The 13,882-nt window shown below is 39.2% G+C and overlaps 1 protein-coding gene across 6 annotated transcripts in view; it reads right to left on the bottom strand.

The window, feature by feature from the left end:
• The window catches only part of FARP1 (FERM, ARH/RhoGEF and pleckstrin domain protein 1), a 224,047-nt gene that overhangs the window by 36,463 nt on the left and 173,702 nt on the right, over positions 1-13,882 (bottom strand). For all 6 annotated transcript variants that reach the window (XM_070751204.1, XM_070751203.1, XM_070751202.1 and 3 more), the window contains exons 17-19: positions 9,386-9,467; positions 5,293-5,530; positions 3,780-3,910 (exon numbers count right to left, since the gene is read on the bottom strand). In XM_070751204.1, coding sequence (XP_070607305.1) covers positions 3,780-3,910; positions 5,293-5,530; positions 9,386-9,467 — 451 coding nt within the window. The remainder of the gene's footprint in view (positions 1-3,779; positions 3,911-5,292; positions 5,531-9,385; positions 9,468-13,882) is intronic.

Below are 13,882 nucleotides of genomic sequence, written 5' to 3'. Positions count from 1 at the left end.
AATAACAAAAGATTTAAGTGCCAAAGCCCACTGCAACAATATAGCCAAGAAGGCTTCAAGAGTTGTAAACCTAATCCTACGTAGCTTCTGCTCTGGCAATCTCACACTGCTTACAAGAGCTTATAAAACTTTTGCCAGACCCATCCTCGAATACAGCTCATCTGTTTGGAACACATATCGCATCTTGGACATTAACACCCTTGAAAATGTTCAAAGATACTTCACCCGAAGAGCCCTTCACTCCTCCACTCGAAATAGAATACCCTATGAGACTAGACTTTCAATCCTGGGCCTAGAAAGCTTAGAACTAAGATGCCTTAAACAAGATCTAAGTATTGCCCACAAGATCATATGCTGTAATGTCTTGCCGGTCGGCATCTACTTCAGCTTCAACCACAACAACACAAGAGCACACAACAGATTTAAACTTAATATTAACCGCTCCAAACTTGACTGTAAAAAATATGACTTCAGTAACCGAGTTGTCGAAGCGTGGAACTCATTACCGGACTCCATAGTGTCCTCCCCAAATCCCCAACACTTTACCCTTAGATTATCTACGGTTGACCTATCCAGATTCCTAAGAGGTCAGTAAGGGGTGAGTACAAGTGCACTAGAGTGCCTTCTGTCCCCTGTCCTATTGCTCTCCTATACCTTTCTTCTATTCCTATATCTCTTCTTCTATTCTTTCATTAATATGTTCTATTACTATATCTTCTTTTCTATTATTTCATAGATATATTTTACTATGAGTATCTCCTCTATAACCTTCATCATGTATTTTACTATGTATGTGTGTGTAGGGATTGGATAATGTAGCCTAGAGGATAATTCTCTGCCTTACAAGGCAAAGGTTGGAGGTTCAAGTCCCAGTGGGTATGGCTAGCTGATGAGGCCAAAATAAGGCCAAAATAGATCTATCCTAGTCTCCCTTAATTTTCAAATTCAGCAAAAAAACATGTGACATACATACATACATACATACATACATACATACATACATACATATATCCCCACTAAAACTCTCATTGTGTATTGGACAAAATAAATAAATAAAATAAAAATAATAAATAAGGAAATAAAAATAATAAAATAATAACCCATCTCACTCCCCCCCCACCCCTTGGCAACAACACACACTCATATCAGCCATTTAATGGGCTTCATCCCACTCTGGGTTCCCCAGGCCCGCTGGCCAAACCACATTTTCAGGGCCTTGCCAGAGAGAGTAAGAGTGGGAGCCAGTCTAACTTCTGGAAGGAGGATATTAGGGAGCCACCACAGAGAAGGCCCTTCTTCTAGGTCCCATTGTATGTACCTCCTTAGGGGACAGGACCCACATCATTCCTTGCCTCCCTGCTCTAATGGGCGGGGAAATGAATATAAGTATAAATCTTTCCCAGATCCATTCATTAATGCTATATCAATGACTTAATGATATGATGCCATGGAGGAGAGATGCATAAGTGAAAACTACATTTACATATAGATCGGCCATTTCAAAACTATGAAAGTACCGAAGGGCTGATCTACTAGGTAGCAATTTGAAAGTTGCTCTGAGAGCGGGCTTTAAATGGAATGAATAAATAAATGACAGTCATTGGCATGTGGTAGAAAAGAGTATGATATTTGATTTCATTGACTCCACACAGCCATAATAGGACATTAAAGGAAGAGTAATGAAAAATGTCAGGGAATGAGAGCAGTAAATGGAATTACAAACACTTCACTTAGGCATTGCAGATGAAAGGAAATTCCTTTTTTTCCCCTTTTATTTTACAAATGTGACATACAAGACAAAACAAAAAACATACATTAAAACATATATATACAACATTTGGGAAATGAAAGTTTCCCCACTTTTTTTTTTAATATTTGATCAGATAATTACACTTCTTTTATATAATATTAATTTTTGAATTCTTTTATTTGACGTGTTGCTTTGCATAAATTTTTCTTTCTTTCTTTCTTTTAGCTAATCATAAAATTTTGCCCATGTTTTATAGTAATCTGATTCTTCTTTTCCCTCTAATCTTTTGGATAGCCTGTCCATCTCCGCACAGTCTAGTATTTATTGGGTATTTTTAATTAAAAAAAATAGAAAAAGAAGTAAGATACCTAGTTATACATATACTAACAGCTGCCAGAATACTATATGCCCAACAGTGGAAAACAGATAAAATACCGGAAGAAAACATAATAATTAAAAAAAATACTAGACTGTACGGAGATGGACAGGCTATCCAAAAGATGAAAGGAAATTCTATGGTAGAAGAAAGTACACTATGCAATTAAAAAAAAATACAATAGGAAGTAATAAACAGAAATAAGACTGCGTTACTACCACTCTACCACTCCTATGCAAGTAGAACAGGATATATTCAAATACTACTGCTACTATGACAACAAATGTAGCTAGTTTTGCCATCAATGCCATCAAGGCAAAGAATAAATAAAAGTTGTAGGCCAATACAACCAAAGGGAAAGAGTTGGGGGGAAAACCACTTATTTTAGCCCCCTCTTTTTTAGTGGTAAGGATATAATATACAATTGAGAGCATTTTTATGAGACTGTACAAACCACACATTCTTTTGGATTTAGCTATAGAGATTTAAGTGCTCAGGAGCTCATCGCGGAAAATGCAACCAGGCTGATATTAATGGATTTCTGATTCTGTTTGTTGGAGAGTATGCGAGAGCAATCATGGGCTTTCCCAAAAATGCCCATGTCACACCAACACTCCGCAGTCTGCATTGGTTGCCGATCAGTTTCCGGTCACAATTCAAAGTGTTGGTTATGACCTATAAAGCCCTTCATGGCACTGGACCAGATTGTCTCCGGGACCACCTTCTGCTGCACGAATCCCAGCGACCGATTAGGTCCCACAGAGTGGGCCTTCTCCGGGTCCCGTCAACTAAACAATGTTGTTTGGCGGGACCCAGGGGAACAGCCTTCTCTGTGGCGGCCCCAGCCCTCTGGAACCAACTCCCCCCAGAGATCAGAATTGCCCCCACCCTCCTCGCCTTTCGTAAGCTCCTTAAAACCCACCTATGCCGTCAGACATGGGGGAACTAAGATATTCTTTCCCCCGGAGCCTCTACAGTTTATGCATGGTATGTCTGCATTTATGTCTGGTTTTTATAATAAGGGTTTTTTAATTGTTTTATTATTGGATTGCTACATACTGTTTTTATCACTGTTGTTAACCGTCCCGAGTCCACGGAGAGGGGCGGCATACAAATTAATCAATCAATCAATCAAATCTTTTGGCTTTATTCTTCCTATCTGTTGTAATTGTACTTATATTACTTTATTTCCCTTGTCCACAGGCTTAGGTGATCTCTCAGGAGTAAGTCTTTTCGTAGGAGGGGTCACCTGGGGTGTGGGGTGTTGGCCACCAAAGCATGGATGAAAAGGAGAAGCTACTGTAATTCTTTTTGGCAAGTATCAGGGAAATTGAAAAAAAATATATATAGTATCAGTTTTGGACAGAAAGGTGAATGGAAAGTAGGCAGTTAATATGAAGTTAATCTGGAGAAGGGAGTTAGCACTAACCAGCATAAATGTTAATGAGAAAATGATCTGGACAGGCTGAACTTAAACACAGATTCAATTGATGGATTTTCTCACATGGTTAAAATTTTAATTCGGTAGGTTCTAGAGAAAACCTACCAACAGCCCACAACAACACAAGATGCAATCTCATTCTAACTAGAATCCTACAACTGCTCATTTTTTTTAGCCAAACATTTTATTCCAACTACTATGGGGATACTGACCCTTCCTGGAGTCACCAGATTGTCCATAGCTATCAAGTCCTTTTTCAGTTCATGCAGTTTCTGGAAGTTTTCCATTTTTAGCATACTGCTATGGAGCTGGGCCACCATCTCTGAAATTTCTGCCAGAGCAGCTGTGAAAGGGGGAAAAATAACAAACAAAGAAATTGTGCCATCAAGTAGAGCTACTCTATTAGAGTTTGAAGAATAAACTCGCAATATTTAACATTTTAAATATTGAACAATGAAATAGCATCTACAGCCACAAGACTTCCAGATTCAAAATATTTCTGAATTTCACTTGGAGATCACAAGCTTTCATGGATGTTTGCTAGTGAACTAGTATATATTATCTGATAGATTTGGCCTCTGAAACAATGTAATATTTTAAAGAAAAAAGAGATCATTTTTATAGCTGCGTTTAAAAATATATTTGATCAGGGGATTATTGCCCTTGAAGCCAAGCATTCAAGAACAAAATACTAGACATATTTACCATCTTTAAGCATTTATCAAGATTTTTTCAATCATGCACTTAAGCCTCAAAGCAAATCTACTCTGGTTGTAGATACAGTGGTACCTCTGTTTAAGAACGCCTCTACTTAAGAACTTTTCTAGATAAGAACTGGGTGTTCAAGATTTTTTTGCCTCCTCTTAAGAACCATTTTCTACTTAAGAACCCAAGCCCGGAAAAATTTCCCAGGAAATTTGAGAGCGGCACGAAGGCCTGGCCAGTTTCCTTCCATTCCCCCTTTAATCCCAGCCATCTTGGGCTTTTTTGGGCTGCCAGAGGAGCCTTTCGGTGGTGCTTAAGGAGGCTTTGGCAGTCCAGAGCAAACAAAGCATTTTCCTTTCTCTGGGCGCTTGGAGAGGGAATAAACCTCTGCCAGCGCCCAGAGAAAAGAAATGCTCCTTTCGCTTTGGGCAGTGACTGTCCTCTTCCTCTTCTTCCTGCTCCTCCTCCCATCCAAATTCCGAGCTTTTATTTCTTTTCCTAATGGGTTTGCACAAATTATTTGCTTTTACATTGATTCCTATGGGAAAAATTGCTTCCACTTACAAACTTTTCTACTTAAGAACCTGGTCATGGAACGAATGAAGTTCTTAAGTAGAGGTACTACTATATCTAGAATTTTCTTCTATAATCCTTGATTATTTCCTAACTCTGCCTGCTCTTTTCTGTGCTAATCTCAAGGAATTTCCTTCCAGGCTCATTTACTGCCCTCCCATTTCATGTGTAGTTCTTGTTATTATTTTATTAAATTTATAACACTGCCAAAATGAAAAGACTCAGGGCTTATAACTAAAAGTCAACAGGAACAATAAAGCAAATACAGCAAACAAACAAGCATATTTTAATTCCTTGTAACAAATGTTTTTTTTCCTGTTAAAGATGCAAAGTACCAAGATGCATTGTTACCAAGGTTAGATTTGTACTCTACAAGAAAACAGTCAAGTCACTTACTCCAAAATTTAAAAATAAAAGAATTGCTACAGGAAGAGTTCGCGCACTTACCTCTGGAGTCCCTGAAATCCCCATAATTGGGTGGATAATGTTTGCAGAGCCTTTCCATTATCTGCTTGTAGTGCATCAGCCTATGCAGTGGCCTGAGAAGGAAGACATTGAGGGGAAGGTAGCAGACTTTTTGCATTTCAAAATCTCTGCATAAGGCTTCCAGCTTGCGAGAGTTCTTGACTCCATTTTCCAGTTCAAGCAGAATTTCGCTGTGCTTTCGCAAATGAACCATTAGTTGCTAGAGAACAGGGAGAGAGACAAAAGAGGATAAGCCTTTGTAGGAAAAACTTGTTTACTTATTTCCCTGCAATATCTGCTCTGATGCAATTTTGATTTAAAAAATAACAACACAATAAAAGCCAGGCTGTAACACAATATGACAATGAATCAAACATAGAAGAGATTATAGTAATTTCCAAGGGGGTTCAGCAGGTGCTAGAAGTTTAAGAAGAGTCTTGAGATGAAGGAGATGAAATGAACAGGATGTTAAATATTAATTGGACAATTCCAAAATAAATGGCAGTACTGGTAAAAAAAAGGGAGACTTAAGAGAATTTAAAGAAATAAAGGTAGCAGCATTGGAAAGCGCTCAAGCAGTAATTGTATTGGGTTGGAAAGAAGCAGCAAAATGGACGATACAGAATTGGTATCGATACATGGTGGACCACATTTGCTTTGAAATTATGGAGGTAAGGATGAATATGTATAATGAAAATAAATTGAAAAAACTGATGGAACGATGGGAAATGGTGAGAAGTTATATGACAAGTAGAATTTGTGATCTAGCCATAAAGAATAAATTAGAATCACTCTTTGATATGTAAATAGAATGCAGATTCCATATGGAAGAAGGTTCTTCCATATGTGGTGGACTTGTCAAAAAATAAAAACATTATGGATTAAAATTAGAAGCTGGATCTACGAAATCACGAAAATTAATCTTCCACTCAAACCAGAGATTTTCTTGTTAGGGATAATAGAGGTAAAGCTTAAGAAAGAACAATATTACTTAATTCAACATATTATAACAGCGAGTAGAATCACTATAGCCCAATATTGGGAAAAAGAAGAAGTACCAACAGATAGAGATCTGATTAAGAAAATGTTAGACTGCGCTAAATTTGACTCTTTATCCTCAAAAATGAAAAACAATAGGAAAACACAAGAAATAGATACTTGGGTCAATTTTTACAACTGGATTAACGTCAGGGAGAGAGAGAAGGAAAACCTGTAATGAACAAAAAATAAAACAAATTTGGATACACAAATACATCACAAATAGAGGAAAAGTAATATTTTATTCATTCGTTGACTCCTTTTTAGAGATTAAATTAATTATAATTATGATAATAATAATACAAAATGTAATACTTAGAAAAGAAAAACTGAGATAAATAACTGTATAAATTTATAGATAGAGAACATCGCTGTTACACAACACCGGGAAAATAAATTTAAAGCATAGCTGCAAACCGGCAGCTAGGGGAGGGAGGGGGGAGGATGGGTGTATGTTTGATGTAACTAAAAACAATGATTGTACTCACACTTCTTGAACATTCTGTTATGTCAGTGTATTGTTTTATATCTTGTAAATACTCAGTAATTTTTTTTTTTTTTTTAAAGAATGCAGATTCCAGCTTAGAAGAATATTAAAGATGTTAGTACAGACCCTCCAATTGGTGGTGGGGTATATATGTATGTTGTCAGGTGATGGGTGCACCTTCACAGGACACTGTTATTATGTTGTATGTATGTAGTCTGTATATTTTAACATTAAAACTAATTAAAAATTATATATATATAAAAAAGAAGAGTCTTGACTACTATTGAAGCAAGATGAGGTAAAAGCTAGGCAAGCCTTCACAAGGAGATTCTAGATGTGTGTGTGAAAGAGACTGATTGAGAAGGATCTATCTTTGGTTGCCCATTCATAGTAAATTTCTAAGCGAAGCCCCTGGAATTATATCTTCAATTATGCTTGGGATGACTGGCAAAGTTCAGTTTTAAGATGCAAAAAGTGTGGGGATCTTTTGCTTTTTTAACAAAGAGTTAGCATATGCACAAAGATGACCAACTCACAGAAATGATCTAGACCTAGAATCTTTTACAGAACTTCTCCCTCACCTGAATTCTATAATATTATTGGAATCAAAATCCCATGGCCAGGAACCATGATTACTATCCAACCATATTAAGAGAGCCACAAATTTTCTACTCTTGCTCTATGAATCTTCTTTTTCACACACTCTTGAAGTCTGTGATGGCCACCACAAAGAGCAGAATCAATCTTGATGGTATTACAAACATTTTAATATAAATGGACAAGTAACTATGGAGAAATATGAATAAGAATTTAGTATTCATTGGAAAATGAGAGGCTGAATGATGGTATTATCAAAAGCGTACAAAATATTATGACTGTGAGTGAATGGCCACTTTTGCGGGGCTACTGGAATGTGCCGTATATAAGCGTGCCTGTGTGCGCATGCTCCAGTGCAAGATTCAGCTTCTGCACAAGCGTGAAAGCAAAAAAAGCCAATTTTCACCGGAATCTCGCCAGTTGCGCGCATGCATGGCACATGCACAGCCGCCAGTGCTGGAGCTGCTACCGGAATAGCATCCCCACTATTCCGGGAGCAGCCTATTACAGATTACTGTGATGTAGTGTGTTAATTGGATATTACATGTGTATTAATAAGATTATATAGATAAGAGTATTGGAAAGAATATGAATAGTGGTATGAATAAGAAATAAGTTTTAATTGGAAATCAGACTGATTGATGATACTAGAAAAAAGAAATGTTATTAACACATCTGTGAATGGAATAGCAATGGGTGAAGCTGAAAATAAAGAGAGAAATAAAAGGTGAAATATCAGTATGTGTGTAATATAATATAATTGTATTGGCAGTTCTGTGTTAGCAAAAACTTCAGAAGAGAAGGATTTAGGGGTAGTGATTTCTGACAGTCTCAAAATGGGTGAGCAGAATTGTCGGGCGTTAGGAAAAGCAAGTAGGATGCTTGGCTGCATAGCTAGAGGTATAACAAGCAGGAAGAGGGAGATTGTGATCCCACTATATAAAGCGCTGGTGAGACCACATTTGGAATACTGTGTTCAGTTCTGGAGACCTCACTTACAAAAAGATATTGACAAAATTGAACAGGTCCAAAGACGGGCTACAAAAATGGTGGAAGGTCTTAAGCATAAAACTTAATGAACTCAATCTGTATAGTCTGGAGGACAGAAGGAAAATGGGGGACATGATCGAAACATTTAAATAGGTTAAAGGGTTGAATAAGGTTCAGGAGGGAAGTGTTTTTAATGGGAAAGTGAACACAAGAACAAGGGGACACAATCTGAAGTTAGTTGGGGGAAAGATCAAAAGCAACATGAGAAAATATTATTTTACTGAAAGAGTAGTAGATCCTTGGAACAAACTTCCAGCAGACGTGGTTGGTAAATCCACAGTAACTGAATTTAAACATACCTGGGATAAACATATATCCATTGTAAGATAAAAATACAGGAAATAGTATAAGAGCAGACTAGATGGACCATAAGGTCTTTTTCTGCCGTCAGTCTTCTATGTTTCTATGTGTGTGTGTATGTGTATAGCAAAAGATTAAAGAGTAAGAAGAAGGTTCAGAATGAAAGAGTGGTAGTAAAAATATGGATAAACAATATGAAATAATGAAAATTAAATGTAATAATTATGAGTAATAATATTATGTTTATTTGTATTGAAATTTATGATACTTGGGTACCATTATACATTGAGATGTATAAATAATATAAAATAAAAAACTTGATTGAAACAAAAAAGAATGACCCAGCACAGCTAAGGGTAGGAAGGCCTTGGGGAGATAGTGTGCAGTAAAAAGGCACTCAGCTGCTTGTGTTGGATCATAAATCAGGCTGGAACCGAGCAGAATTGACGAACTGCTTTCACACAGACAGATTTGTTATCTCTTCAGACCAAATGTTCAGAAATACATTGACTTGTTTTAATTTCAGTGAGCAAATAGAGCAGAAGCTCATGCATGATTATCATTCCAAGGAACAGCTAGCACATAATCACATCTAGCTCATACCTTCATACTCTGAATATTCTTTAGCATAATATCTCCGATTTTTTGGAAATCTCCTTTCAAGTGGGCATTGGAACGGCCTTCCCTGCCAGAAATAGAATTATCCATGTCAGTCAAACCTTAGAAAATCATCTATGTAACGAAAGGAACAGAGATAGTAAATAATGCAATGCTGGAAGCAGGGAATTCAATAGGAAATGGGGACCAAATATATTTTTTGAAAAGCCAAGATGGCAATTACAGTGGTATGTGTGAGACCTGATTCTGCTTTGACAAGTGACTGGAAGTAGCAGATACCACCAAAATGGGCCGTCTTTTGTGATACAATAAAGGAATAAAAAAAAAAAAAGCCCAGAAAATAAAGTTTCTTATAGCAGGAAAGTTCATATACGTATTTCACACATTTAATAACTAATTTTAACATCTGCACAAATAATAATCTTGAAGTACTAAAGAACCATGACTGATTTCTGTTCTTTCCGTCAACTCATGCATATAATGTCAAACAAATCAGCTTGTTTCCCAAGTCAATTAGAGTTGCTCAGGAAATAAAAGATTTATTTTTTTTATTTTTATTTATTTATTTTGTCCAATACATAATACACATTGAAGAGAATAGATATGTCATAATATAAATAAAGAAAAGAATAGAAGAAAAGATATAAAAGTATAGGTGAACATATTTGAAAGGAAGAAAAGATAAATGAGATAAGGAGAGACAATTGGACAGGGGACGGAAGGCACACTGGTGCACTTATGCCTGCCCCTTACTGACCTCTAAGGTAGCGTTTCCCAACCGGTGTGCCGCGGCACAGTAGTGTGCCGCGAGACACTGGCAGGTGTGCCGCAGAGGTACGGAAGCACCAGCTGGGCGGGGCGCTGCCGGTGCCGACCTGGAGCGCCCGCTCGCAGCTGTCCCCCGGCTCCTGCCCGATGCCGCGGTTTCCGGCGCTCTCCTGCTGAGCCCCAAAGAAGGAAGGCAGGAAGGAAGAAAGAAGAAGGAGAGCTTCGTTCCTCGCGCCTTTTCCCCGCCTTCCTTCTTTGGGGCCCAGCAGGAGAGCGCCGGAAACCACGACATCGGGCAGGAGAGGACAGGAGAGAGCGCGGGCCGGGCGGGGGCGCAGAGGCGGGCCGGGGCTGGGGAGCGCGCGGGGTTTGCCCTTTTGGTTTGCGGCTGCAAGCGCGGCTCCCCGAGGCAGGCGGGCAGGCAGCTTCCCTCCCTGCGCCTTTCCCAGCTGCAGCCGCACCCGGTCCCCCCGCCAGTGCCCTCCCGCCGGGCCCTGGCGTCGGCGGCAAGTGTCCTTTGGGGCCCGGCGGGAGGGCACTGGCGGGGGGAGCGGGGGTGGTGGTGACTGCAGCGGCCGCAGGCAGTCGCGGGGAGATGGCGGCGGCGAGAGGGAGCTCCAGGCAGCGGGAGCTCTCTCTCTCTCTCTTTCAGCTGACTGCAAGTGGGAGCCCTGACGGTGGCGATTGGACGTGCTGCTGGACGCCGTACTGCTGGCGCTGCGGGCTTGGCATATACGGCGTCCAACAGCACGTCCAGCTGCCGTCAGGGCTCCCGCTTGCAGTCAGCTGAGAGAGAGAGAGAGAAAGAAAGAGAGACATATAAGAGAGGCAGAGAGAGAGACAGCAAGAGAGGCAGAGAAAGAGACAGAGAGAGAAAGAGAGGCAGCAAGAGAGGCAGAGAAAGAGAGACATAGCAAGAGAGGCAGAGAGAGAGAGAGAAAGAAAGAAAGGGAGACATAGCAAGAGAGGCAGAGAGAGAGAGAGAAAGAAAGAGAGACATAGCAAGAGAGAAAGAGAGACATAGCAAGAGAGGCAGAGAGAAAGAGAAAGAAAGAGACATAGCAAGAGAGGCAGAGAGAGAAAGAGAAAGAAAGAGAGACATAGCAAGAGAGAAAGAGAGACATAGCAAGAGAGGCAGAGAGAGAAAGAGAAAGAAAGAGAGACATAGCAAGAGAGAAAGAGAGACATAGCAAGAGAGGCAGAGAGAGAGAAAGAAAGAAAGAAAGAAAGAAAGAAAGAAAGAGAGACATAGCAAAAGAGACAGAGAGATAGCAAGAGAGGCAAAGAAAGAGACATATAGCAAGAGACAGTGAAAGAGAGAGAGAGAGCAAGAAAGAGAGAAAAAAGCAAGAAAGAGATAGCAAGAGAGAACGAAAGACAGAGGAAGGGAAGGAGGGAGAGAAAGAGCAAAAAAGAGAGGAAGAAAGAAAGAGGGATGGAGAGAGAGAAAGAAGGGAAGGAAGGAAAAGAGAGAAAGAGGGAGAAATAGAGCGAAAGGGAGGAAGAGAGAGGGTTTTTTTGTCCAAACTTTTCTTTAGCCCCCCCCCCACCCCCCCTTTCAATGTTCCCCAGGATTTTGAAAATAGGAATAATGTGCCGCGGCTCAAAAAAGGTTGGGAAACACTGCTCTAAGGAACCTGGAGAGGTCAATCGTGGATAGTCTAAGTGAAAAATGTTGGGGGTTAGGGGTTGACACTACTGAGTCAGGTAATGAGTTCCACGCTTCAACAACTCGGTTGCTGAAGTCATATTTTTTACAGTCAAGTTTGGAGCGGTTAATATTAAGTTTGAATCTGTTGGGTGCTCTTGTGTTGTTGCGATTGAAGCTGAAGTAGTCATTGACAGGTAGAACGTTGCAGCATATGATCTTGTGGGCAATACTTAGATCGTGTTTTAGGCGACGTAGTTCTAAGCTTTCTAGACCTAGGATTGATAGTCTGCTTTTGTAGGGTATTCTGTTTCGAGTGGAGGAGTGAAGGGCTCTTCTGGTGAAGTATCTTTGGACATTTTCAAGGATGTTGATGTCCGAAATGTGGTATGGGTTCCAGACAGATGAACTGTATTCAAGGATGGGTCTGGCAAAAGTTTTGTAGGCTCTGGTGAGTAGTGTGAGAAGATCCTTTCCTCCTGCCAAGCAGTCTCCTGAAGAAGGACCTATGTCTGAAGAGAGAAGCCCCTTTTCCAGTTCCTTCTGCCCTGCATTCCTTCCATGTGCAATTTAATATCTAGATGCAAAGAATGTGGCAGTGGAAGATGTGCTATTCCTAAGGAGCACATCAAATCCTGCTTTAAATGAAACATATCAAAACAATGGAAGCAAAGGGAGAAAAAAAGGAGGGGAAGTTATCCTTCCATTTCCCCACGAATATTCCCACATCATAGAAAGAAGACTTTTAGGTTGAACAAAATGAACTACACTGCTAAAAATAAATAAATAAAGGAAACACTTAAACAACACAATATAACTCCAAGTAAATCAAACTTCTGTGAAATCAAACTGTCCACTTAGGAAGCAACACTGATTGACAATCAATTTCACATTTGTGCACATTCAACTTGGTACAGAACAAAGTATTCAATGAGAATAGGTCATTCATTCAGATCTAGGGTGTGTTATTTGAGTGTTCCCTTTATTTTTTGAGCAGTATATTTTATTTGCATATGGATCCAAATAATGAAGAAAACAGATATTTCTTCTTTCTTGATTCTTTGAAAGCTATCACTTTTCTGAGACAGCCTGTACAATATTTGTACTGTGTTATAATTACTGATTCAGGTAAATGTTCTAGCCCCAAGGTCAGACCCAAATTTTGTTAACAGCAGGTGGCAGCATGAAACTGATCTTAATGGTTAATCTTGAAAAAAGCTAAGAAGCCTTGGACATAAAAAGTGCTGAAATGGGCATCCTTCAGGGATTACAAGTTAGACTGGGTAACATTTTCTTTAAAAATCTCAAAGGCAGGCAACAATAACTAATTTATATATCATTGCCAAGAATATTAGATAAATATATTAATGGTGTGATCAAGAACTGAACTTGACTTGAGGGATATTTTTTCTAAGAATCCCAAGAATGAGTTTGAATCCAAAATATCTCCAACTATGGGGAATGTTTCCAAAAACAGGTCCGTGGACCTCAGAGCATGGATCACATTGGACACACAAGGCATTGGACACATTGGAAATACAAGGATTTTGTCTCCAATGCATAAGCTCTCAGTGTACATACAAAATATGTCATAATAATCATAGTTGCAGTAATTAACCATAAGAAACCAATAGGAGAAGATAATGGGAAAGATGAGAAGAGATTTAAGGTTTTTAAAGATTTAATTGGATTTGTATGCCGCCCCTCTCTGAGAAATATGAGAAGAGCAATAGCAATACATCCTAATACATGGGTAAATATCTTTAGGTTTAATACAGTGTTGTGGGAGTTAGGTGATAAGCAGAGTGATCAAAGCAGTCAAACATCTGGTGTTTAGAGTTTATAAGTCTATAAAACGTATCAGGAAAGACTTAATGAACTCAATCTGTATAGTCTGGACGACAGAAGGAAAAGGGGGGACATGATCGAAACATTTAAATATGTTAAACGGTTGAATAAGGTCCAGGAGGGAAGTGTTTTTAATAGGAAAGTGAACACAAGAACAAGGGGACACAATCTGAAGTTAGTTGGGGGAAAGATCAAAAGCAACGTGAGAAAATATTATT

Source organism: Erythrolamprus reginae, chromosome 4, assembly GCF_031021105.1.
Source record: "Erythrolamprus reginae isolate rEryReg1 chromosome 4, rEryReg1.hap1, whole genome shotgun sequence".
Taxonomy (NCBI): domain Eukaryota; kingdom Metazoa; phylum Chordata; class Lepidosauria; order Squamata; family Dipsadidae; genus Erythrolamprus; species Erythrolamprus reginae.
Note: the sequence above shows the minus strand (reverse complement) of the source record. Positions and strands in the feature narration are given on the sequence as shown.